Source organism: Podarcis vaucheri (genome assembly GCF_965113315.1).
Source record: "Podarcis vaucheri genome assembly, chromosome: 12".
NCBI lineage: Eukaryota > Metazoa > Chordata > Lepidosauria > Squamata > Lacertidae > Podarcis > Podarcis vaucheri.
The window spans coordinates 62655787-62682188 of record NC_138750.1 but is presented as its reverse complement, the minus strand read 5'-3'; the positions used below and the strand labels follow the sequence as shown (position 1 = coordinate 62682188).

The 26402-nt window shown below is 44.2% G+C and overlaps 3 protein-coding genes and 1 pseudogene across 7 annotated transcripts in view; 2 read left to right on the top strand and 2 right to left on the bottom strand.

Annotated features, from left to right (window-relative positions):
- The window catches only part of LOC309514989 (GTPase IMAP family member 4-like), a 42690-nt gene extending 17220 nt beyond the window's left edge, over nt 1-25470 (top strand). The window contains exons 1-4 of one of the 4 annotated variants that reach the window (XM_082192550.1): nt 16212-16604; nt 17931-18139; nt 23167-23228; nt 24164-25470. In XM_082192550.1, the coding sequence (XP_082048676.1) occupies nt 16383-16604; nt 17931-18139; nt 23167-23228; nt 24164-24879 (1209 nt within the window). In that variant the 5' untranslated portion in view covers nt 16212-16382 and the 3' untranslated portion in view covers nt 24880-25470. Of the gene's footprint in view, nt 1-16211; nt 16605-17930; nt 18175-23166; nt 23229-24163 lie in introns of those variants that run through there. The other 3 variants (XM_082192552.1, XM_082192553.1, XM_082192551.1) reach the window with 3 other exon arrangements.
- Nucleotides 1-26402, bottom strand: part of LOC309515002 (erythroblast NAD(P)(+)--arginine ADP-ribosyltransferase-like) — a 187533-nt gene that overhangs the window by 51485 nt on the left and 109646 nt on the right. The window lies entirely within an intron of this gene.
- The window catches only part of LOC309515849 (uncharacterized protein), a gene marked incomplete at its 3' end in the record, with an annotated part of 80074 nt that overhangs the window by 6452 nt on the left and 47220 nt on the right, over nt 1-26402 (top strand). The gene's annotated exons all lie outside the window — the stretch shown is intronic.
- On the bottom strand, nt 12663-17934 carry LOC309514913 (GTPase IMAP family member 8-like; annotated as a pseudogene). The gene is made up of 5 exons (XR_014224585.1): nt 17704-17934; nt 17041-17083; nt 15465-16196; nt 13345-14111; nt 12663-12806 (listed from the first exon to the last, which is right to left on the bottom strand). The product of XR_014224585.1 is annotated as a GTPase IMAP family member 8-like (transcript).

The window sequence follows — 26402 nt, the reverse complement described above, 5'->3', positions numbered from 1 at the left end:
ACCTGCCCAATCATGCTCAGTGAAAAAAATGGCAAGAAATCAAGATGATCTTCTCAGGCAGCCTTCCATCTGCAAGCCCAGCACCCCACCCCTAGTTCAGACATGTGGCATCTCAAAGGAGAAACAGCACATTGCAGACATAAAAATGTTCAGAATATTTTGCAGGCAATGAGAAAGGAAATGCCCACTGAACTGTGCCCAAACGCTGTGGCTATTTCCTCAGGTGGCACTTAAACAGGATTCAATTAAAAACGTTATTATTATTAATTTCAACTATTATTTTCATGTATTGGCAAACATCAGTCTAAACATATAAGGCTTTATATGACATTTGCTGTTTTATCTATGTGTTTAGATCTGTTGGAAGCCGCCCAGAGTAGCTGGGGCAACCCAGTCAGGCGTGTGAGGTTCAAATAATGAAATTTATATTATGGTGGAGTGTTTGCTTAATTTATTCATTTCATAAAAATATACACCCCTTGATTGTAAAAAAAAAGAATATCAAAGCATTTTGTCAAAAGATAAAATCACCATTAATAAGGATTAACAATGACTTAAAAGCTGAGTTAAAAAGTTAAAATGACAAGACCTAAGAACAGATTAAAAGTCTCGCCAGCTTTCTAAGCATCTGAATAGGCTTGTCTAAACAAGATTAACAGACTTTCCAAGTGTCCCTGTGTTCCAGGGACGGTCCCAGATTTACAGAAGCCCCTCCGGTTTCAGATGTGATCCCAGAACGTCCCGCTTTTCCTTAGAATCATAGAATTGTAGAGTTGGAAGGGACCCCGAGAGTCGTCTAGTCCAACCCCCTGCAATGCAGGAATATCCAGCTGCCCCAAATGGGGATCAAACCTGCAACCTTGGCTCTAACCAACCGAGACATCCAGGCGTAGGATGTCCCTGTGATCATCGGAGAAATGTTGGAGGGCCTGGAGTTGCGGAACCCACGAGCCAAGGAGAGAAGTAACCAGACAACCTTTAGAAGACATCTGGAGAGGGAAGCTGTTTAATGTTTAGTTATGCTTTTACATATACACGTTGGAAGCCTCCCTGGGTGTCTGGGGCCACCGAGTCAGATGGGTACAAATAATACAACTATTGTTATTATTATTATGGGATAGGACGTCCCTATTTTCATCGGGAAAACGTTGGGGAGGGTAAGGAATAATTTCAGCAAGCGCCAGAAGGAGGACAGTGTCCCTGACAAACACAACCCTGCAACTGCCCTGTTCCTGTTTGTGGTGGAAGAGAAGCCCCAGTTCGGGCGCACTCTTAAGCCACACTCGGTCGATCAGCCTTTAAGGATCCTCCACAGGGATCCTTCCCTGCCTTTTGTTGCAACAGGCTAAACCCAGCTGCTGCCTCCCTAGGAAGCTTGAGGGCAGGGGCCCAGCCTGGTATGTCTGGGCATATTGAAGGGAGCTGCTTCTGAGCGAGGAAGGTGCGCCCAGGAGCGCGGAGAGGCTGCCCAGGGCTGCCAGCCAGACAAGGGGCGTCTCCCGGGTCCTCTTGCAGCAGGGGCTCCCTTTGCAACCAGATCCTTCTCTCCCTCCTTCTCTCCACCACTCGGCCCTTCCCAGATGGCAGACCTCACCTCCTCAGCTGCTTCTGCGGATCCTTCCTCGTCCCGCGTCGTCTTCCACGCCGGTTTGAGTTTTCCTGCAGTGAACAGGAGCGAGAGACGAGCTGCTTCTCCGAAGGGAAAATGAAAGTAGCAGCCGAATTAGGTCCTTTTCTGCTTGGGATGAGCAGGACAAGATTTCCCCCCAGTGGATGCCTGGAGAACCAGCAGCTGCTTTGGGCGGTGGGTGGCGGCGTCGGGCGCTTTTCAGCTTAGAGAAAAGGCGAGCGCACGAGAGGGTCGCAGAATCAGAGACTTATAGAGTTGGAAGGGACCCGAGGGTCATCCAGTCCAGCCCCCCTGCAATGCAGGAATATGCAGCTGCCCCATCGAACTTGCAGCCTTGACATCATCAGCACCAAACTAGACTGAGAAGTGCACAGAATGATGCCTGGCAGGGGATGAGGGGGACGAGTCTCCTAATATTCAGGGTGTCCTCACAAAGTGTAATGCTGGTGGTCAACCAAAGAGGTTCAAAGGCTCAAGGCAAATCTTTAAAAATGTTGTATAAACACCGACAACTGGGAAACACTGGCCTGTGAGCGCTCCAGTTGGAGAACAGCCTTTGCCAAAGGTGTCCTGGGCTTTGAAGACGCTCAAACTCAGGACAAAAGGGAGAAACATGCTAAGAGGAAGGCACGCTTGGCAAATTCACGCCATGATCAACTCCCACCCGGAAACCAATGTCCCCAGTGTGGAAGGACGTGTGGATCCAGAATTGGCCTCCAAAGTCACTGTTAAAACCGTGTTTATGGAAGACAATCTTACTCAGCTACGAGGGATCGCCAAAGAAGACAGAAGATTCAAGGTGTTGAGCAATGTCTCATGCATGATGTCATGCAGCATCACACAGCATCACACGCATGACGTCATGATGTTGCTTGGCATCGCCCACAGGCCCCCCTTGATCCCCTTAAGGAGATGTTTATTATGCTTACGCGTTTTTAGGATTGTATTCGACTCTTGTAAATGGCTGTGGAGCTTTTCATAAACCCAATAAATCATGCTGACGCCTCTCCACCCATCACTTTTTAAAAGATGATGAGGATGTCAATCTGCAGAGAGAATCGGGGGTGGACTGGGGGCAATGGGGGCTGGACCCTAGGAAAGGAAAGGTCAGTGGGGCCCAAGCCCACAGGTCCACCTTTGTCCAAATGGCCTGTTGGCGAAAGGTGCCCATTGGGAAAGCCACCGGCTGAAGGTGGAGGTCCTCTCCTCCTTTGCCCAGAAGACGGTCCATGGCTCTGTGCCCCCTTGGGCCAGATGGATCCCTTCCTCACCCTGCTGCCCTCAGCTGCAGCCACCATCTCCCATCCTCAGAGGCAGGAGCGGCCCAAGACATTTTGCTGCCTGGGGCGAAGGAGATGATGGTGCAATTCCCATTCTCTGCATCAAACCTGACTCAGTTGGGAGTTGACTCTCAAGCCAACGCTGGTGATGTCATGATGTTGCTCGGCATCGCCCACAGGGCCCCCTCGATCCCCTTAAGGAGATGTTTATTATGCTAGGTGTTTTTAGGATCGTATTTGACTCTTGGTGATGTTCTGGCACATCGCATGGCACTCATTTCTTTTTTATTTTTTAGTCTTCTATTTATATTTTTCAAATTTATACATTTCATTAGTTTTGCAAACAATTTAACATTTCCAAATTTTGACTTCCTTCCCCCTCTTTCTGCGGTTCCTTAAATTATTATTTTACAAAAATATATTCTGCATATGCAAATTCATTTAACTTGCTCATTCATTTATCTACTGTAAATATATACTCTTACAAAACTGCAGGTTATTACATTAATCCTGCTAACGTTTTTATCTGTTTACAATTTATCTGTAAATATTCAATAAACCATTTCTATTCTTTTATAAAAAGTTTGTTATCCTGATTTCTTATTCTTCCGGTAAGTTTCACCATTTCTGCATATTCCGTAAGTTTTTGCATCCATTCTTCTTTTTCTGGGACTTCTGCTTCTTCCCATTTTGGGGCGAGTAACATTCTTGCTGCTGTAGTCGCGTACATAAACAAATTTCTATGCAGTTTAGGTAGTTCTACAATTCCCACGAGAAATTCTGAGGGTCAGAAAAGTGGCAAGAAAGGAGTGCTTTTAGGAAACATTTCCAGCCACTTCCCCGACCCTCAGAATTTTCTGCCTGAGGCAGCTGCCTCAGTCTGTCTCATAGAAGAGCCGGCCTCTTAGGAAGAGGTGGGAATGATGTTGGGAAAGATGGAGGGCCCAAGGAGAAGGGGGCAACAGAGGACGAGATGGTTGGAAGCTACCAGCATGAGTTTGACCAAGCTGTGGAAGACAGGAGTGCCTGGCGTGCTCTGGTCCAGGGGGACACCAAGAGTCGGACACGACTAAACAACTAAACAACAACAACAGGCTGGCTTTAACAGAGGATGAGGTGAACTCCTGGAGGACAATGGCTTCTCACAATATGCTCCACCTCCACTGCCAGAGAGGAGGTTGCAGGATGCCCATCGCTGGGGGGCCAGGAGGGGGAGAGTGTTCCTGTTGCACCCAAGTCCTGCTAGTGGGCTTCTTCCCTAAGGGACATCTGGTTGACCACTGTGAGAACAGGATGCTCAACTGGATGGGACATTGGCCTGTTCCAGCTGCAGGGCCCCTTTTAGGCTCTTATCTCATGGTGGGACGATCCCTCATTGCTCTGCTTGGAATCTGGATTTAGGAAAGTTGTCCCCTTCAACAACTGCAGGCAATTGCAGTGCAGTGAGAGGCAGAAGCTTCTTGCCGTTGGCCATTTCTGGGAATTCACGTGGTTAGAAAGAATATTCCACCCAGCAACTGAATATACAATTTTGATGCTGAGAAACAGGAAGTTGTTTCTCCTCTGGTGTGGTCTTTCTTTTCCGCAAGGCCTGCAAGACAGAGCTGTTCCACCAGGCCTTTTGTCAGGGCGCAGCTTGACCCCTTCCTCTGGCAATCTGCACAAAATTTTGCTTGATGGTTGCCATTAATTTGATTTTAATTTGATTTAATTAATTTTATAATGAATGTTTTAGAATGTTGGACTATTTTGATTGTTGTTAGCCGCCCTGAGCCCAGCTTCGGCTGGGGAGGGCAGGATATAAATAAAATTTATTATTATTATTATTATTATTATTATTATTATTATTATTATTAAATGTTCCTCTTGCTGCGCTATCTCTCTTTCTGCTCTTTTATCAAACAGCTCTGCAGAGATGTCAGAATTGCATTTCACAGAACCTGGGTTCGCCTTTTCCTCCTTCTCAACCCAGCTGCATTCCTTTAGATACTGAGCCACAAATGGGAAGGGCTAGGCTGACTGCTTCCAAACACTCACCAAGAAGCTTATTGGATATTCCTCAGAAAGATCAGTAATGACAGGTGAGCTTCTCAGAGAGGTAGCTTTATCCACCAATGCATTTTTTTTAACATTCAGCATTTAATTATTTATTTAGTAATTAATTGCTGCTGTTGTTGTTCAATTTATATCCACCCTTCTCCCAACAGAGCTCAGGGTAGCAAACATATCACTAGCAATATCAGTAAAGACATTCTGAAAACCGGGAAGGTATTCTAACCTTCTCACCCCCTTGAGAACTTTCCCAGATCAGTCAAAAGCATCACATTCTCTTGGCCAATGCCACTCACAGAATGGCAGCCTCTCCTCCTCCTCGCCCACTCTCCCACAGTCACCATGAGCTGCCCAAGCGGGGAGGCCAGAAGCAGTGGCCATGGAGAGGCCATGAGATGCTCCCTCCCACAGACGACTCCTAGATGGAGATGGACCAAGGAGCTGATGCAGGAGAAAAGAAATTTCATGTAGTCATAGGAAGTGGTGCTTGTGCAGGCAGCCTGTCTGAGGGTTAGTTCTGGTCCAGGAAGAGAACCAAATATACTCATGAAACAGTGAGATTATTCATTTAGTAGCTTCTAGAAATAATCCAAAAGGAGCAGCAGGACAAGAGGAATTACCGTATTTTTCAATGTATTGGATGAGGCTTTTTGACACAAAAATCATGTCAAAAAACTAGGGTCGTCCAATACACGGATAGTGGCATGGGGGGGGGGAGATGTCGCAGAGAGAGGGGAGCGATCTGGGGGCACTTGCTGGTGGCGCAGCTTCCCCGATGCTGCTGCATGTGGGAAGCACTCCCTGGATCGTTTCCCATGTGCAGCTGCATGGGGGAAGGCGCCTTACGGCCAACCGACTGCCCACAGCTGAATTGGGGGAGGCTCAACAACTCTGGGCCATCTCCCCTCGTTTTCTTAAAACTGAGTCCCTCAAAATAGGGGGGAGTCTTATATATGGCAGCGTCTAATAGATGGAAAAGTATGGTATCAATAAGCCATAGAATTCCACAGAAACATAGTACAGTTTGGGCTTAAGGAGGTCGTGAAGGCAAAGGTTGTTTAGATGCCTGATTATGGGCTTCCAAAGCAACTACAGTGGTACCTCGGGTTACATACGCTTCAGGTTACAGTCTCCGCTAACCCACAAATATTACCTCGGGTTAAGAACTTTGCTTCAGGTTGAGAATAGAAATCGAGGGTGCCATTCAGAATATGCAACTGGGCAAATCTCCAGGGCCAGATGGGTTTACCTCCAAGTATTATAAGACATTGAAAGATTTCTTGATACAACCATTATTGGAGGTTTGCAATCAGATTATGGAGGGGAAGAAGGCGCCTGAATCGTGGAAAGAAGCTTTCATCACATTGATACCCAAACTGGAAACTGAAAAGACTACCGTCCCATCTCACTCCTAAATGTGGATTATAAAATCTTTGCAGATATCTTGGCAAATAGACTTTAAAAAGTGTTAAATGAAATAATTCATAAAGACCAGGCAGGCTTTCTCCCAGGTAGACATTTGTTTAATAACACTAGGAATATTATTGATATTCTGGAACTCTTGCAAACGAACATTAACACTAAAGCAGTGTTAATTTTTATTGATGCGGAGAAGGCCTTTGACAATATTTCCTGGAAGTTCATGAAGAAAAACCTTGAAGGGATGGGAGTGGGACGGGGGTTTGAAAATGGAATAGAGGCAATTTATTCAGAGCAAAAAGCTAAATTGATAGTTAACAATGTGGTGACAGAAGAGTTCAAAATTGAAAAAGGAACACGTCAAGGTTGCCCTATATCCCCTTTGTTATTTATTTCAGTCCTGGAGGTGCTTTTGAACATGATTAGGAAGGACCGGTTGGTGCAAGGAATACAGGTCGGAGTGAAAGAATATAAATTGAAAGCTTTTGCAGATGACTTGGTTTTAACATTACAGGAGCCAGAATCTAGTACGAAAAGAGTTTTAGAATTAATTGATGAATTTGGTCGGGTGGCGGGGTTCAAATTGAACAAGCAAAAAACTAAGGTTTTAGAAAAAAATTTGACAACTGAGGAATCAGAAAGGTTTCAGAAAGAGACAGACCTAAAAGTTGCAAAGAAGGTGAAATACCTAGGGGTAAATTTGACTGCCAAAAACCTGAACTTATTTAAGGACAATTATGAAAAATGTTGGTTAGAAATTAAAAAGGATCTAGAAATTTGGTCAAGATTGAAACTTTCCTTGTTGGGTCGAATTGCAGCTATAAAGATGAATGTATTGCCAAAGATGTTGTTTTTGTTCCAAACCCTACAGATTGTGGACAGAGTGGGATGTTTTGGAAAGTGGCAGAAAGATATTTCTAAGTTTGTCTGGCAGGGCAAAAACCCCAGAATAAAATTTAAGATTTTAACTGATGCAAAGGAAAGAGGGGGATTTGCCCTGCCGGACTTAAGGTTATATTATGAAGCAGCAGCTTTCTGCTGGATGAAGGATTGGTTACTGTTAGAGAACACTGATGTCCTAGATCTGGAAGGGTTTAATAATGCTTTTGGATGGCATGCCTATTTGTGGTACGACAAGGTTAAGGTTCATAAAGGATTCAAGAACCATATTGTCAGAAAAGCAATATTTATTGTCTGGACAAAATACAAAGACTTACTAGAAAATAAGACCCCAAGATGGTTATCACCAATGGAGGCTAAGGCCCGAAAGAGACTCAATATGGAGGCCGGCTGGCCAAAATATTGGGAAATAATAGAAAAAATAGGAGACAATTGGAGGTTGCAGAGTTTGGAGAAATTGAAGAACAAGGTGCGAGATTGGTTAAATTACGTTCAAATTCAAGAGGTTTTTAAATTGGATAAAAAGATAGGATTCCAGGTAGAAAAATCGAAGTTAGAGACAGAATTGTTAGAACCAAACACTAAGGTACTTTCAAGAATGTATAACTTGCTGCTTAAATGGAATACTCAGGATGAGACAGTCAAGTCAGTCATGATAAAATGGGCTCAGGATATTGGGTATAACATTATGTTTGAGGACTGGGAAAGGTTATGGACCACCGGAATGAAATTTACGGCATGTAATGCCTTGAAGGAAAATATTATGAAAATGATATATAGGTGGTACATGACCCCAGTCAAGCTTGCAGAAATATATAACCTGTCTGATAATAAATGTTGGAAATGTAAGGAGGCTGAAGGGACATTTTTTCACCTCTGGTGGACCTGTCCAAGAGTGAAGGCTGTGATTGGTTTCAGAACTCACAGGGTTAAGGAGTTCTGTGGTGACGTCTCTTCCCTGAGGCGTGGTTAGAAGCTCTTACGGGAGTGGTTTATCTCCGAGAGTTTCAGTCTGGTTTCGCTCTCACGGAGAGAGGATGAAAGATGAGTGAGCTCTCACCGGGTTGAAGTTACGCTGTTAAACTTCGTGATTAAAGGCAAAGAAGATAAGCAACGCCTTTGTGTCAGATTTATTACCCACATGCTGCATTGCTTTACCGCTGTGTTTTCTCTGCTAAACGGCAAGAGGCAGAGGCCGGAAGGACTATTGGGATCGGCACGGCAAGTTTGCAAGAGACGCAAGGGGAAGCGTGCCGGGCTCCTCTGTTTGTTTTCATTGGCACTCTCCGTTGCCAAGAAAGGCCTTCTGGGAAATGATTTATAATGATCTAAAAAAGGTATTTAAATATACCTTTACCAAGAAATTGTCGGCCAGAAAGAACTTTTTTTATGTATGCGACTACAGCAGCAAGAATACTTATTGCAAAATATTGGAAGACACAAGATTTACCCACACTGGAAGAGTGGCAGACGCAATTGATGGACTACATGGAACTGGCCGAAATGACTGGCAGAATCCGAGATTTGGGAGAAGAAACAATGGAAGAGGACTGGAAAAAATTTAAGGACTATTTACAAAAACAATATAAGTTGTATGAATGCTAAGAAATCGCACGATTTAGGAAAATACAGCTCCAGTAATTTAATTGTAAGATACAGAAAATTAAGTCACAAGTAAGAAATTAAAGTAATATTATGTTTAATTTAAGGTACAAATAACTGACAAAAACTACTTTAAATTTAGAAATATAACATTTGGAAAGTTTAGAATAAGGTATGAAACAAGGCAATAATTTGCTGGTATCTTTATTTTAAATAATGCAGGGTAAGGGAGATGTGAGGAAGTCCAGTTAGTCATATTTCTTGTCTTTTCTTATCTATATTGTTTGTTGGCATATTTGTATTTGTTTTCTTTGTTTGTTATCTTTTTGGTGAAGGGAGTTTGTGTGTTTATTCTTTATTTTGTGTTTGGAAATTTAATAAAATATTTATTTTTTTTAAAAAAAGAAATCGTGCTCCAGTGGTGCAGCGGCAGCAGCGGGAGGCCCCATTAGATAAAGTGGTGCTTCAGGTTAAGAACAGTTTCAATGTTAAGAACAGACCTCCAGAATGAATTCAGTTCTTAACCCGAGGTACCACTGTACTCTAATCCCAACCCATCAATGGAAAGCGAAATGAGGTTTAAAGACGCTTTCAAGGCAAATCTTAAAAAATGTAGCATAAGCATGGATAATTGAGAAACATTTGTGGGATGTGATATACAAGTAGCAGTCAAGTACAACATGCCTTGTTTTCCTAGAGTGGACATGTAAGGGGATGTTTGTTCCAGCCAGTCAAAAACTTCCTGTTTCCTCCTGGGTTGGAGCTTCCTTCCTCTTGCGTGTGACTGGAGGTGGGCATGACCTTACCTGTCCAGGTGACAAACGGACCAGGCACGCAGCCCGGCCGCTCTCTCTTCAACTTCCTCCTTCATTGGAGCAACAGCTCTGTTTAGCTAGAGATGCTCAGTTGGCTTTCAGCTTTCAGCCAACAGAGGACAAAGAGACTATCTCCATATGGGATAGACTCACATGTATCTATATCTGTAACTAAGTCTGCCTTCAGGGATCCAACTGTGAACTGTATGTGTGAGTAAACTTATTTTATATTCCTTACAAAAGATTGTGTCGTGTCTATTCTTTTAAGAGGGAAATAAAGGGGACTTACCAGGAATCTATATTGAGAAGCTTAAACAAGCTTGCAACCAAGCTAACCGCTGTGTGTTTAAAGGGGAATGTTAAAACTCTGCTAAGTTATAGAACTTGCCAGCGCAAGTTAGGAAGGATATTACTAAACAATATATCCTCTCCTGCCTCCCTGAACATTCCCACAACACTGACCTGGGAGAGCTCCAATTGGAGAACAGCCTTTACCAAAAGCGTCATGGACTTTGAAGAAGCACAAACTCAGGATAAAAGGGAGAAAAAAGCTAAGAGGAAGGCATGTTTGGCAACGCTCATCGTGATCAGTTCCCACCCAGAAACCTATGTCTCTGCTGTGGAAGGACGTGTGGACAGCAGCGGAGGAAGCCTCTCAGGCACCTGGGGTGACCATAGGGGCGGGGCGCAGTGCCCAAAGGTGCAGGGCGCAGTGCCCAAAGGGGCGGGGAGCCTGTAGACGCCAAGACTCGTGGCTTGTGTGCTCTGCCGGCCCCACAGTGACTAGTGCCGCCCGCCATTTTGTCACACCCCCTCCCCGTCAGGGTGACACCCGGGGTGAGTCACACCCCCTGCACTTATGGACACACTGTTGAGACCGTGTTCATGGAAGACAATCTTACTCGGCTACGAGGGAAGGCAAGGGTGATGCCCTCCAAGCCGCTTATCGGTGAAATCTGTAGGATGTAAGCTGCAGTCAAGTGCAACATTCTGACAGAGGACTAACGGCCTCCATGTTCTAACCGGTTGCTGCGACAACCAGTTTGTCGGTTGCTGGCAGATAACTGCTCAGTTGCACTCACCTCAGGACCAGCTTCCCTCTAGTCTAGTTTATTTGCTTGTTATGTAACCTAAGCCTGCCTTCAGGTACAGTGCTGTAAACCTGAATGAATCTGAGAGTAAAATAGTTTTATATTAACATGAATCAGATTTGTGTGTGTATTCTTTAAGAAGGATTCAAAGTGATTTTTAACCAGGAGGCATCTTTATTAGTAGAACTCAGACGAGTCAGTGCAAGCTGATCACTGCATAAACTTAAAAAGGGAATTGTTTAACTCTGCTAAAGTAAACCTTCCCATTAAGGATTGTAGGACAAGACCTGCCAAGAAAAATAAAGAACTTATTTATGTATGCTACAACAGTGGCAAGAGTCTTGATAGCACAAGGATGGAAGAATGAGGAAATCCCAACGAAAGAGCAGTGGCAAGAAAAACTGATGAGCTATGTGGAACTGGCCAAATTGAGATACAAACTGCGTGAAAAGGACAATTGTGACTTCAAGGAAGAATGGGAACTTTTTACAAATTACCTAAAAAGACAACAAAATGACTTGGACTCCTTGGCAGGTTTTGAATAAACATCCACAAATTTATTAGTTGAACACATGATAGATAAGGCAAGGATATGCACAATTTTATAACATGCAGAGAACAATATGTGTAAAGAAATCAAAAAGGAGAGCTGAGAGAAGTCATTGGTGGGGGGGAGAGGGAGGGGGAAGGGGGGAAATAATGTAATTGATTATGTGGATTAATGATTTGTTATGTAGAAATTGTTTAATAAAAATACTGTTTTTAAAAAATAAAGTAAACCTTCCCACAAAATCAACCCCCACAGTGTTCAGCTTACGTTTAGGCCAACAGCCTATGGAAAGGTTATCAGATGGAATACAGAATAGCAGGAAAAGTGAATTGGGTGACAGTGAGAACGGAAGGAAACCAGGAGAAATATACCATAGTAGGGCTGTGCCACAACGCTCAATACACCTTTTGATAAGCTGCCATGACGAAACCAGGTCTCAGTCAGAGGAGTGAGGAGATCAGTGTAAACACACTCCCCCCCCCCCCAAGTTCTTCTGGGGTCCTTGAAAAGGTAACTCAGGAGCAATCTGTCAATCTGTGTTACCAATGAGAGGAAGCAGGAGAAAGTAGGAGTCATGTCAACTTATTGAGAGGGGAGGGGGAAAGGAAATGAGAAGCATCAGGTGCGCAGTGGCTACCAGGTGTCCGTTGCTGAGGCAGAAAGAGCTAAGTGATCTCAGAAAGGGCAGAAAAGGATGTTCCAGCTGCCTTGGAGCCTGGTCTCATAGACCAGCAGCTGCCAATATGTTTTCCAGGGGCACAATTGTGCCCTCGACACCTTCCTCTGTTGCACATACACAGCCACTGAACTCCCCATGCCCACTGCCAGGGCCTGAGAGGGTTTTATAGGCTCTAAGCATTTAAAATATGTTTGTGCCCCCATATATATCTAATTCAACATATGGACAATAAGCTCATATTGATGGCCACCAACATGGATGACTTTAAAATAGGATTCTTGATTTATTTACCACACACTGGGCTTGTCCACCCTTCCTCAATCCCAGGCCTAGAAAACACTGGTCTGAGCAATTCCTCCCTTTTCACACTCCTCTCCCATGGAACACCCCCTCTTCTGCTCCAAATCAGAGCAAACATCAATCCTTAGGAAAGACGATTGACATTTGCTCCAACTGAGCGCCAAGGAGAGGGTTTCCTGTGGGGAGGCAGCAAAACAAGAGGAAGTGTGGATAAGCCACAGAATTCCATGGGTCCAAAATGTGAAACCCACTTTAGGCTTAAGGAGGTTGAGAACGGAAGGGGGAATGAAGGTCGTGAAATAGTGCCACACGGAGGACGTGCAATAATGAGGGGAGAACGCAAATTATCCTGCTGTGTTTATTGATGATACTGCTTCCGTTTACATTGGAGGATGAGATCTTCCTGCTCCTCCTCTGCCTTCTTTGGAAGCTTCTCCGGATTCTGGGACAAAGTATGAACAAAAGGAGCCCACGGCAGAAATAAATGTCTGTTGGAAACAAACCCGGGGTAAGTGATTGGTGTGGCGTCAAGAGAAAGGGGAAAAGATGTCAAGGGGGAGAAGGAGGGGGGGAGTTCTCAAATAAGCAAGAATTTAACCCCCCCCCTTAAGCTCATGGGAAGGACCTCAAACGTCATGTAGCCCAACCCTCCTGCAGCCTCTCAATAGGGAGCCCCCCCCCGACTCTGCTTAAAAACCTCTAATGAAATAGAAATAGCATTCTTGTTGAGATTAAATAAAGGGGGGGGGGAGAACCACTTGTGCCACCTTGAGTCCCACGGATATAAAGGTGGGATATAAATGCACTAAATTAATAAATTCTTCCCCAGGACCATAAAGTTCTTCCTAATGTTTGGTCTAAATCCCTTTTCCTTGTGCTTTCAAGCTGCTTGTTCAGCTCTTACCCTCTGGAGCAACTGAAAACAGCCCTGTTCCATCCTCCTTTTCCAAGCTGGAATTTGTCTACCATGTAAGTCATCAGCAATTGGAAAAGACAGGGGCCCCATTCTCATTCTTTGTACCCTACCTTCTTTGATTTCTTCTTCTGCTGCCCTTCAGGGATTCCTCCAGCATTCATTTCATCTTCCACTGGTTCCCCTGCTGCTGTCTGCTTTGAGGTCTCCCCAGGATTCCTTCCATCTGACCTCAGTGACATCTCCATTGGATGCGGCTTGAGATACGGCTGGTCCCCGTTCTCCTGAACCACCTTCTCAATCAGAGACAGCAGCTCTTCCGCCTGGCTGGCCCTTTCCTCTCCCGTCCCTCTGTTGTTGAAAGCGCAGCAACGGCCCTTGCATTTCCTCACCAAATCCTGAAGAGGTCGGTTTCCAGATAGCTCTATGTACTCCTCTAGGCTTTCTTTCTCTAGGTCTTCTTTGCGGGTGAACAAGACAATCATGTACTTTGTGGCCTCTGGGCCAAAGACCTCCTCCACCCTCTTCATGGCCACAGTGTCTTCCTCGGTGAAACGACCGGCCTGCGTCACAAACACCAGGGCGTGGGGACCTGGCTCACAGAGAGAGAGGCACCTCTGGACTTCCAGAATATCATGCTGTGTTTGAGCATCAAAAATGTCTGGAGTGTCAATGATGACGACTTCTTTCCCCTTCCACTTCTCTGCTCGGACCTCTCTGCTGCATGTCTGGGTCACTGGCTTTGGGGAGAGTTTGGACTCAAAGGTCTTCTTCTCCCCCAGAAGGGTGTTTCCTGTGGCACTTCTGCCTCCGCCAGACTTCCCGACAAGAACAACCCGCAGTTCGGAATCCTTGTGGGAGAGACTCAGGTTCCCAGGCTCTGTTGGGAAGGAATAAGGAATGTTCATATGAATCACACTTCCCTTTCCTCCATGCTTCCCAGGCACAGCCCTCAGGTTATAGCTCTGTGTCCAATGACCTGGTCTTGGTTTCCCCAAGAAAACCTGCTCTTTAAAGCTGAATCAGAGCAAATGTCAATCCTTGGGAAACCTGAATTGACATTACAAGTTACAAGGAAGGAGATTCCAACTAAACAGCAGGAAGAACTTTCTGAGGGCAAGAGCTGCTTGACAGTGGAACGGTCTCCCTTGGGAGGTGAGGGCCTCTCCTTCCTTGGAGGTTTTTAAGCAGAGGTTGGATGGCCATCTGTCATGGATGCTTGAGCTGAGATTCTTGCATTGCCGGGGGTTGGACTTGATGGCACTGGGGCTCCCTTCCAATTCTATGATTCTATGGCATTTGCTTTGATTCAGCTTTAGACAGTCGGTTGTTGTGGGGAAACCTCACAGCAAAAACCAACCAACCAAACAAACAAATGAACATTCTCGAACACAGAGTTTCAAATCATGGATGTGTGCCTGGAATGTGGTGGGTAAAATGTAAGTGTGGGTAATCTCTCAGTGTCAACTGAAACAACATCCAGGGCTGTCTGAATGCCATTTAAGGTGCTATCCATGGCTCTCAAGGCCAAACTGACCTGGGGCCACGGGGTTCCTTGGAGCACTTCTCCCTCCATCAGCCATCCCAGAGCCTCCTGGGATTGGCAGGGGGTTCCTTTCTTCCTGTCCTATTGGTTGGGGAGGCTCAGGGTGCCCCAGTGACGTGGTGTGGCCAGGGCTTCCCAGTGGTGAGGATGCGATTGCGGAGTCTCTTCCCCTGGTGATCCCATTCAAACTTTCTGAAACAACATTCAAAGCAAAACAACCATCCATTGAAATCCACATTTCTCTGAATTTATTAGTGGAGTTTTCCAGCCAAGTAAGGTGTACAAAAATGCATATACTAGAGTATATGTTGAAATGTGGAGAGCTGTGCTTAATTTGGGGGGAAAGTGAGAAGGAGAGAGAAGTCAAAACTTAAGAGATTCTCCCATATGTAGCCAGGAGAAAGAAGGCATTTGATTCGCACATGCATACCATGTGCCCCTGCATAGGTCTCATGTGCTGAATTGCATAAAGCAAGCAAACTCTTGCACCCATCTCCATAATTTGCAAAATGTTTGCAAGTTACAGAGCCACCCCCTTCTAGGTGCAGGATTCTGCTCTCCTTTGGGCTCTTCCTTGTACAAAGAAGAAACGCAGGTATTTTGGTGGGTCTCTTTAAGGAAGGGCTACCTTGGGAAACTCAACCCAGGGAGGTCTCTAACTGCTTCAGAATCATAATTTGATTCTACCTTCAGGGAATTCATTTAGTCCTCCTTCATCTGTGTCCATTGCCTCTTCCTCTGGTTTCATTTCAGCTGTGCTTCTTGTCAATCCTCTTGGAAACAGCTCAAGGAAAGGCTTGTTCTGGTTGTCTATCATCATCTGCTCGATTTTCACCAGCAGCTCTTCCGCCTGACTGGCCCTTTCCTCTCCCATCCCTTTGTTGTTGAAAGCGCAGCAACGGCCCTGGCATTTCCTCACCAAATCCTGCAGGGCTCTGTTTCCAGATAGCTCTATGTACTCCTTTAGGCTTTCTGTCTCTAGGTCTTCTTTGTGGGTGAACAAGACGATCATGTAATTTGTGGCCTCTGGGCCAAAGACCTCCTCCACCCTCTTGGCGGCCACAGTGTCTTCCTCAGTGAAACGACCGGCCTGCGTCACAAACACCAGGGCGTGGGGACCTGGCTCACAGAGAGAGAGGCACTTCTGGACTTCCGGAATATCATGCTGTGTTTGAAGACGAGCATCAAAAATGTCCGGAGTGTCAATGACGACCACTTGTTTCCCCTTCCACCTCTCTGCTCGGACCTCTATGCTGTAAGTCTCCGTCACTGGCTTCGGGGAGAGTTTGGACTCAAACTTCTTTTCGCCCAAAATAGTGTTTCCTGTGGCACTTCTCCCTCCTCCCGTCTTCCCAACAAGAACAATTCGTAGATCTTCACTGAGATTTTTGGTTCTGCTCTCCTGTGCCTTAGTAGTCTCTGGAAAGGAATTAGGAAAATGTCTGGGCATCCAGGACTGAACTTGTGGGATGTAACATCACAAAGGCAGTCAAATCAACATTTCCTGGTTGCCTAGAGTGGACACACAGAGGATGTTGCTCCAGCCAGGAGGACTTCCTGTCACACCTGATCTGGAGCATCCTCCCCTTGCATGTGACCAGGTAGATGGGCGTGACCCTGGGAGACCCCATAAAAGGGCTGGTCATGCAGCCATCTTCCCTTTTTCCCTTTTGCTTTTTCACCTTGTTCCATCTTGATGCCCTTTTGGCTGTGTGCTGGCCCTCAGTCAGCAGCACATGGGCTCATCCCTCACTAGAGAATGAACCCTCACCTTTCCCTGTAACTAAAAGCAAAAGCCTGCCTTCAGGATCATACTGTGAACTGAATGTGAGTAAATCTTATCATTACCTTCTAAAAGAAGACTGTTGTGCCATTATTGTTCTTAAGAGGGAACAAAGGGTGTTTGCCAGGAACAATCCAATCTGGACAAGCCAGACTGGATTGCATAACTCAAATGGTTCTGACGAATCCATCAACTCACTTCCTGCAATTTGCAAGGGGATGTGCTCTGCTACTAGCTCACTAGCGTGAGTGAGGAAAGATAATATTTAATCACTATATCCTCTCCTACTATCCTCAACATTCCCACAGAATTGTTGCCTGGGAATTTGCCCCCTGAATTGCCACCTTCCAGGGTCCATACACTGCAACAAGCACCTGGGATCACCTCACCCTTCCAACTGTGGCCCACAAATGGTCCAACCTTCCCCATTCCCATCACGTGGTTCTTTCAGAGGAGGGTCAGGAGAAGGGAGAGACTTACCTCTAACTTCCTCTCTCCGTTCATCCATTGTCCAGGCAGATTGCTGAGCCGGAAGAGAACCAGAAAATGAAGTTCATTAGCTCCTGCTTTGCCCAAACTCCTCTCCATCACCAGAGGAAGCTTATGATGTAAACACAACCCTGAAAGAACCTCAAAGCACCATATTCTGCCCCTGCAGATTTGGGATTCAATTACCAGGGAGGCAGCTGATGACTTTTTTTACATGCATTGGTCCTAAATTAGGTTTGCTAATTTTTCCTGTTGATAATTTCATTGTTCTATCTTTTTGGAAATGGCTTTGAAGGTGTGTGGTTTTTACCACCAACAGGTGTATAAGCATTAATAAATAAACATGCCTAACACTTTGTCCTTCACAATCTCTTGCCAGAATCTTTCCACCCTCTACATCTGCGGGCATACTTGCTTCGCCCTCCCCACCCCTCAAACGGTTCAGTACAAAACAGCTTCCTTTTTTCTCCATGTGGTTTGGGGCAGGGGGCACAGCTCAGCAGCTGAGCATCTGGTTTGCATAGGGATGGTCTCGGGTTCAACTGCTGGCATCTCCAGGGGGGCAGGTAGCCATTGCTGAGCCAGAAGGACAAAGGTGACGCCTCCTTGCAAAGGGAGCTTCAGATGTTCCTAAGACAAGAAAGGAAACGGTACCTTCTTTGTGACGCCTCTGGAGCTTGAAGAAGACTCTCGTGTTCGATGGTCCCTCTGCTCTGCAGTTTCTTCTCTCCCTCTCTGTCGATGGCTGACTCTGTTCTGAGCTGAATAAAATGGAGCTCCACCCACCCACCCCAAAAGCATTTCTTGGCTAGCAGCCAGATCATGTTCTGAGAAGCCAAAACAGCTTCCCGGAATTGCATATCTGTTTCTATTGGCTACAGGAGAGGACAAAACTGCCCTCTGGGAGGACAATTTCAGAGGAGCTGCATTTGGTCTCCTGCAATTCTGGGAGAAGCACCCAAGAGCAGCAGCAGGAGGAGGAGGAGACCCACACGGAGGGAGACCCACCCAGAGGGAGACCCACACGGAGGGAGACCCACCCAGAGGGAGACCCACACGGAGGGAGACCCACACCTCAGACGGACCACAGGTTGGTATTTGGGAGCAGGGAGCAGCAGCCACAAGGTCTGACTTTAAGCCTTCTGTATCTCAACCTGCCTCAGAGATGCTCAAGGTCTGCTTTGTTTGACCTGTTGCTAGAGGCTGGGTTAGAGCTCTTGGGTCATTCCACGCCAAACAACCTGATTTTAATACTCGACCGTGCTCTCATGACTCAGATTTTCTTCAAAAAAAAATTATGTGTAGATACCTATGAGATAACCTCAAATTAATTTCTAAAGTTTTTTTGGTCCAAAATTGGACATGGGAGAATTTTTTGAAAATTTCAATTTTCATGTGATTTAGGCTAATGCAATTTCTTGCAGAAGTGTTTTACACCATAAAATGAACAAGGGGTCTGAGGTGCATTTTATTATTATATAATCAATAAAACCTAATTTTTAAAACATTTCAGATGACACTGTAACGTAAGAGGTTACAATTTTAACTATTCTCATGCATGTGAGAGTTATTTCAGGTTCAAAGAGACATTAAACCTGTACAAAGAAGTAATTTGTTTTGTAAAAAATTTACTTCAAAATCAATTTATTTTATAACCACAAAAAACACCCTCCTTATTTTTATAACATAACAAGTACATGGTTAGCCCATTCTACAACAAAAGTATGATAGATGTGTTAGTTGTGGTTTGCGCACTATGGCTTATTGAACCTACCAGGAATAAAATGACAAAAATTCACTTTGAATAGTTGGTGACCCTTTTCTGTGGCAGTTAATACCATTTTTATACCTTATTTTGAAAGAGACCACAATTACCTTTATTTTGATACCAAAATAAGCCCAATCGGTTGAAAAATAAACAAAACAGGAGGTTTTTCCTACACTGACGCAGAAATTGCATTAGCCTAAATCGCCTGAAAATCGAAAATTTCAAAAAATTCTCCTGCACCCAATTTTGGACCAAAAAACCTTTAAAAATTAATTTGAGGTTCTCTCAACATAAAACACATAAAAACTTTTTGAAGAAAATCTGAGTCGTGAAGCTCTTGGAAGCAAAACTTTTGATTAAATTAGCAGTTAAAGGAGCCTCACCATGGTGAATTGAGCCTGGCAATCTGCAGGAACATCCCTCTGGGTTTTAAAGCTTATTTTTAAAAGAACATTTCCCTTTCCCTTTTTTCCCCTGCCAGAATTGCCTGAAATTTGCAGACATGGAGACTGACAAATCCCAAAATTAGAGCTGTAGTGTTTCCTTTGCCAATTTTTTTTTTTGGGGGGGGTACAAAAAGAAAAAGAAAAAATCAGTAGGGGTGGAGGAATGGAAATGACTTCTTTTGCCCCACACCAGGGATTTTTCGGCACACAGCTTCTCCCTGCAAGGAAGAAATCTCTCCATTGAACTGGATAATAGAGAAAGGAGAGGCAGAGGAAAGAGAAAGGGTCCCTCTGAAAAATCAATCCTTCGTTGCCATCTCTTCCCAAATCACTGAATTCAGGGATCAAGACCTCGGTTTGCTGGTCAAAGTGAGCTCTCCCCCTTCCCTCCTCTGTTCTCTCCAGCCCATCCGCACTCGAACTCAGAGCAAGGGTGTCTTTCGCCAGGAGGGAGAATCAGCTCAGCTGCACGGCATGCAGAAGGTCCGAGGTTCGACCCCCGGCCTCTCCAGGTGGGGCTGGGGGAGAGACTTGGGCCTGGGAAGCGCCTGCCAGTCAGTGCAGGCGACATTGCGCCAGACGGAGCGAGGGTCCCACTCTGCGCAAGGCGACGCCTGGGGTTCCCAAACGCAGAAAGAGAAGCGCACCTTCTTCGCCGCGTTGTCAGAGAGCAGCTGCGCTTGACGGGCGTTGTTCTCTCTCTCTCTCTCTCTCTCTCTCTCTCTCTCTCTCTCTCTCTCTCTCTCGGACCAGGGACTCGGTTCAGAGGGGAATAAAACGGAGAGGGGCGAATCCAGCCCCCCTCTCACTCCTGGCTGCCCCGTGATCAGGGTCTTTTCTCTTCCTCCCCACTCCCAACCCAGAAGGTTTTACACAGGAGACAGAATGGTGGGGTTGTTCCAAATGATCCATGTGAGCAATTGCACAGGTGGCCTTTATTTGGGCTGGAGATAAGTGCGGTTGCCAAATAAAGTTTGGAGCTTTTTAAAAAGACTTTCCTCCCTGCCCCTTGAGTTGCCCTAAAATAAGGTACTGTGTGGATTTGGGGTCTTACCAAAATGGTTCATTTTTTCAGGGGACACTTGAAGGGCAAGAAAAATGTACATTCGCAAGGTGGTATTTTGAAAATTAAGCTCTGGGAAAAGCAAAGGAAAATGCAGTAATAAAATAAAATAAGAACCTTCCCCTGAATTGAACTTCCAAGCCACTTTATCCCACTTTCAGATTGTCAAGACAGATGAGAATCCCTTTGAGGAGGCAGATCCGTTGATCCCAATCCAGTTCTATGGAACAGATCTTCTTGATTTCAAAAGCACTGGTCTAGAGTTCAGTGGGACTTGCACTATGAATACTTACCTAGCTGCAAGTCCTATTTTTTTCTTTAATAAGTACAGTGGTACCTCAGGTTAAGTACTTAATTCGTTCCGGAGGTCCATATTTAACCTGAAACTGTTCTTAACCTGAAGCACCACTTTAGCTAATGGGGCCTCCCGCTGCCGCCGTGTCACCGGAGCCCAATTTCTGTTCTCACCCTGAAGCATAGTTCTTAACCTGAGGTACTATTTCTGGGTTAGCAGAGTCTGTAACCTGAAGCATATGTAACCTGAAGCATATGTAACCTGAGGTACCACTGTATAGTTTTATTGATTTCCAACATATAACAATTACAAAAGAAAATTGAAAGTCCATAGAGGCTTTGTGAACCATATTATAAGGAAGCCATTATATAAGGTATGGGAAAAATACAAAGACTTACTGGAACCCAGAACCCAGATAGCAGTTAAAAGGAAGAATTTGGAAATGGAGTGGGCTGCATATAAAGATCTACTGGGGGAAGAAGACAATAAATTGAAATTGAAAAAATATGAGGGAATTAAACATAATCTGACAGAATGGATCCAATATCATCAGATAAATGAGGTCTTTAAGATAGATATCAAAAAAGGTTTTGCGAGAGAAGAATAAAAAGAATAAAAAATAGACAAAGAATTAATACAAAATAAGAAAAATGTAATCTCTAGAATGTATGGATTTCTTTTAGAATGGGAGAGAAAAGATAAGCAGGTGAAAGAAGTAATGATTAAGTGGGCTATGGACTTGGGTAAAACTATTCAGTTATCAGCGTGGGAAAGGTTGTGGAACAAAGAATGGAAATTTGTGGCCTGTTACTTGTTAAGGGAAAATTTGTGGAAGATGTTTTACAGGTGGTATATAACCCCTAGCAAAATATCTTAAATATCTTTTAAAAAGAAATCTAATATGTGCTGGAGGTGTAATCAGGTAGAAGGGACACTATTACATATGTGGTGGAGCTGCAAAAAAATTAAGAATTTTTGGGATACTGTATATGAAGAACTGAAAAAAATATTTAAACACACACACACACACACCATAAGCTTTCTTATTGGGCATATTAGACTCAGACATCCCAAATAAAAATAAGAGAATATTTTTATATGCAACAACAGCAGCAAGGATACTAATAGCAAAAAATTGGAAAGGTGAAATAGTACCAACAAAAAAAGAGTGGCAGGATAGACTATTTGAATATTTTGAAATGGCAAAAATGAAGGACACAATTAGGGGACAGTCTAACCAAAAGTTCCAAAAAGAGTGGGGAATATATTGAGATTATTTTAAAAAATCAGTGTCCCCAAATAAAACCCTGGATTTGCTTTGAATAATTTTCACAAACCACAATTTGCTCTAGAAGTATAGTGGTCAGAGAAGGTTAGGAATGAAGAATTGAGAAAGAAACAGCTTAAAAAGTAGGAAAATAGACCCGCTTTGAGGAGGAAGGAAGTCTATTAGAAATGAAAGAAGAAGAATGGGAAATATAAAGTAGGGTAACATAAGTTCGTGGGCAAGAATTTACGGATTTATGGTTATATGTTCGTTATTATCTGTTCTCTGTTTTCGTTATTATCTGTTCTCTGTTTTTCTTTTTAGTTTTTGTTGCTGTTGTTGTTATATTTTAATGTTTGGGTTTATGTTATGTAACAAAAAGTTAATAAAAAGCATTAATAGAAAAAGAAAGTCCCAGTCCCAGGGGTGGCCATTCGGACTGGGGGAGGGGTGGGAGGCAGGGAGCCCAAGAGTGGGTGGAGCCAGAACCACTGATGGGCGGAGTCAACTCTCTCTGTTGTGGTGCCCATCCTCCTCCCTACTGACGTCTACCAAGACAACTCTGAGGCTGAGGAGGAGGAGGATGTTCACAGCTGCACCCTAGAGCAGAAGGAAGGAAGGAAGGAAGGAAGGAAGGAAGGAGGAGCAAGTGGGGGCTGGGTGGGGCAGTGTCCCTCTTGCCCCAATTGACCAGTCTCCATTCTGGGGCAACCGTCAGTGAGGGCCATTCCTGTTTTGCGGGACCTGCCATTTCTCCCCAAGACATCCTTTCCTTTCAGCACATACTGGAGGGAAATGGTGGCCCCATGGCTCCCCCGAGAAATGCATCCTATGGAGAAACATATCAAATATGAAGGCAGCAGATCCTCCAAACTCCCTTCAGATGCCACCTGTGAGTCTGAGGGGGCCATCATGGCTGCTTCACAAGTCCATGACTCTCATCCTCTGGAGCCTCACCAAAGGTTGAGCTAAAGTGTCTTTTGGAAGAAGCAGAGATGCTTTTCATTTGGTACAAAGGTGTGACGTTTTAGTCAGTGAGAATTTGGGAGTTGTGGGTCTTATTCTGAACATGAGCCAGTGCGGTGGCATGGAACACAAAAAGAGTGAAACACACACATGATGGCCAAATATTTGGGACAGCGGACATTTAGGAAGATCCCTCTGTAAAGTGTAAAAAGAATTCTGTGAGGCAAGTTTTTGGGGGGAGCAGCACACATTTCTGCCTAATACAGAAAACTCCCCATTGGCTGATTCTGTTTCCTTTTGCTTCCGATCTAGAAATCCTGAATATTGGCTTGTGAATTTTTCTGCTGGTCTGAATATGGCTGGGGAAAGCACAGGTAAGACCGAGCTGTTTTGATCTCATTCCAGGTTCCTAGACTTTGTTGGATGGAATCAATGTAACTATGGGAGAGATTAGCTTGATTCATGGTTTGTTTCCAGACCATATTCAAGGTGCTCACATTGGTGTTTAAAGACCGAAATGATTCGTGTCTCCAATACCTGAAAGGTCTTTCCCTGCAGACCCTCTTGGGTGCTATGATTGGGGAAAAGAGTCCTCTTGGTTGTTCTACCACCTACAAAAGGACCTTCTCTGTGGTGGCCCCATAGATGTGGAACTTCCGCCCCAGAGAGGAGCACCTGGAGCCTTCATTCTGCAGCTTCTGGCAAATGCTGAAGGTGCACCTCTTTTGAAGCTTGAGGTGTCTAACTTTGGCACCCGTCTTATTTCTGTAATTTTAACCTGTTTTTAACTTTGTGTTTTATTTGTAACTTGCCCTGGGACCTTAGGGTGAAAGGTAGCCAATTATTATTTTAGTATTTTATTTTAATGCGGACCTACTTAATTCACACTACCCAAACAAACACATGAGCTAAAAGATGCAGTTCAATCAAAATATGTATGAAAAAGCATAGAACAGGGGGAAATCCACAGAAATATACTTATATCTGTTGGGAAATGAATTATATTAGGAGAAACTGTTTACAGAAATGTTTATAGTGGGCATAAATGCACACAGAAACATGTATAGGGTGAAATGCGCTTTAAACGTGTACAGATTGTCATGCCAAAAAGTGGGGAACTGAACTTAAGTCTGGAGAAATGAGAACCTGAGGGAAGGAGAACTTGACCAATCTGTTTCTCCCTCCCCACAGCTCCTGGGTGATGGAGATGGGCACGGGAGGGGTGGTGCCCATGTTCTCCTCAGTTTCCTCTCTGGCCTTTGTGACAATGCAGAAGAGTTGCTCACCATCTCTTGCCTATTTCTTGCAGAACTGAGGATTGCCCTGGTGGGCAAAACTGGAGCTGGGAAAAGCGCAACAGGCAACACCATCCTGGGGGACCAGAGGTTTTCATCACTCCTCTCTCCTACCTCCGTGACAGCAAAGTGTCAGAAAGAGGACACTGTCATTGGTGGTAGGAGAATTGTGGTGGTTGATACACCTGGCTTTTTCGACACAAATGTTCCAGAAGATGTGACCTCCAAGGAAATCAAGACCTGTGTGAAGTACATCTACCCAGGAGCCCATGTCATCATACAAGTCATGCAACTGACTCGTTTCAGCAAGGAGGAGAAAGCCGTTGCTCAGTTGATCCAGAAGATCTTCAGCTGCAAAGCCAAGGACTACATGATCATCTTGTTCACCCGGAAGGAAGACCTGGAAGGTAGGCCTTTGAAAGAGTTCTTGGTGGAGGGAGACCAGGATCTGCAGAACCAGATCGCTCAGTGTGGCGGGAGATGCCTGGCTTTCAACAACAAGGCAAAAGGGCAGGAAAGAGAGGAGCAGGTGGCCGAACTGCTTGGGATGATCGACCACCTGGTTGAAAGGAACAAGGCAGCCCCCTGCTACACGGAAGACATGCTAGAGGTGGACCAAGAAGAGATTGAGAAGATGAAGAGGAAAATACGTGAGGTGGGAAAAGAAGCAGCTGCCAGGGCAGCAAATGATTTATTATATTCATTTCACTCAGCATGTAATATACTCTAATAAGTACAATGAGAAGAGGTTGAGAGGATGAAGAGGGAAATACGAAGGGAAGTGGAAAGGGAAATTCATGAAGAGAAGAGAAGAAAGAAAGAAGAGGAGTCTGTAACGCATCTAGTGAGAAGGATCATATTAAACACCAGAACATTTTCACTCTCAGTAGGGATGTGCTAAAATGCCTCTGCCTGTCCTGATTTCCACTTGTACTTTCTGTTCCACTGCAATTGCTTTAATTTTGCATAAATCAGCATTCCACTTTGTCGTCTACTTACGTGGAAATGCATATAGTTCTACGTAGTTTGTCATAGCACACAATAGAAACGCGATTGATCAACATGTATTTACTTTTAAAAAATATATTTTTATTAGACAATTTCAACAAAACAAATTATCAATCCAAATAATCAATTACATTATCTCCCCCCTTTTTATCCCCCCTCCCCATCCCTCCCTCTCCCCCCCCACCAAAGACTTCCCTCAGCTCCCCTCTCTGATTTGTTTGCACATATTATTCTCCGCATGTTAAAAATTGTACATATCACTACCTTATCTATCATATATTCTATTAATAAAATTGTGGATGTTTATTCAAAACCTGCCAACGAGTCCAAGTCATTTTGGTGTTTTTTTAAAAAAATAGTTTATAAAAAGTTCCCAATCTTCCTTGAAGTCACGATTGTCCTTCTCCCGTAGTTTGTGTGTCAACTTTGCCAACTCTGCATAACTCATCAGTTTTTCTTGCCATTGTTCTTTCGTTGGGATTTCCTCCTTCTTCCATCCTTGTGCTAACAAGACTCTTGCCGCTGTTGTGGCATACATAAATAAATTCTTTGTTTTTCTTGGCAGGCCTCGTCCTAAAATCCCTAACAAAAATGCTTCTGATTTCTTTACAAATGTCATTTTAAACATTTTTTTCAATTCATTATATATCATTTCCCAATTTTTTAAAACTTCTCTACATTCCCACCACATATGATACATAGTACCTTCTTTTTCTTTACATTTCCAACATATATTTGACCCGGTTTTGTACATTTTTGTTATTTGTGCTGGTGTGGAGTGAATTTCAAATCCACTTTCCACAGCTTTCCCCAACCCTCAAATTGTATATTGTGTCCTATATCTTGTGCCCATTTGATCATAACTGATTTGACCTCCTCATCTTTTGTTTCCCATTCTAGCAGAATACTATATGCTTTCTGCGCATCTTTTTCTATAACCACCTTTTGAATCTAGAGATTGTATAACTAAATCCTCTTTTATTATCTTCCTTATACACCTCATGTAATTGTCTGTAATGCAGCCAACTCTAAAAATGGTCTTTAATTTCCTCATAATCTTTTAATTTCCATTTTCCTCCTCTATATGTAGGCCACTTCCCCTTTTTACCAAGCATTGTGGTTGGTAAAATTACCTTGGAAATTACCCTAGGGGCTGATGGGTGAACTGGGGTTTACTGGTATTTTGAAATATATGGTGGGAGCCATATATTCATGTCATATTTGGTGGTAACAGCAGTGACAGAA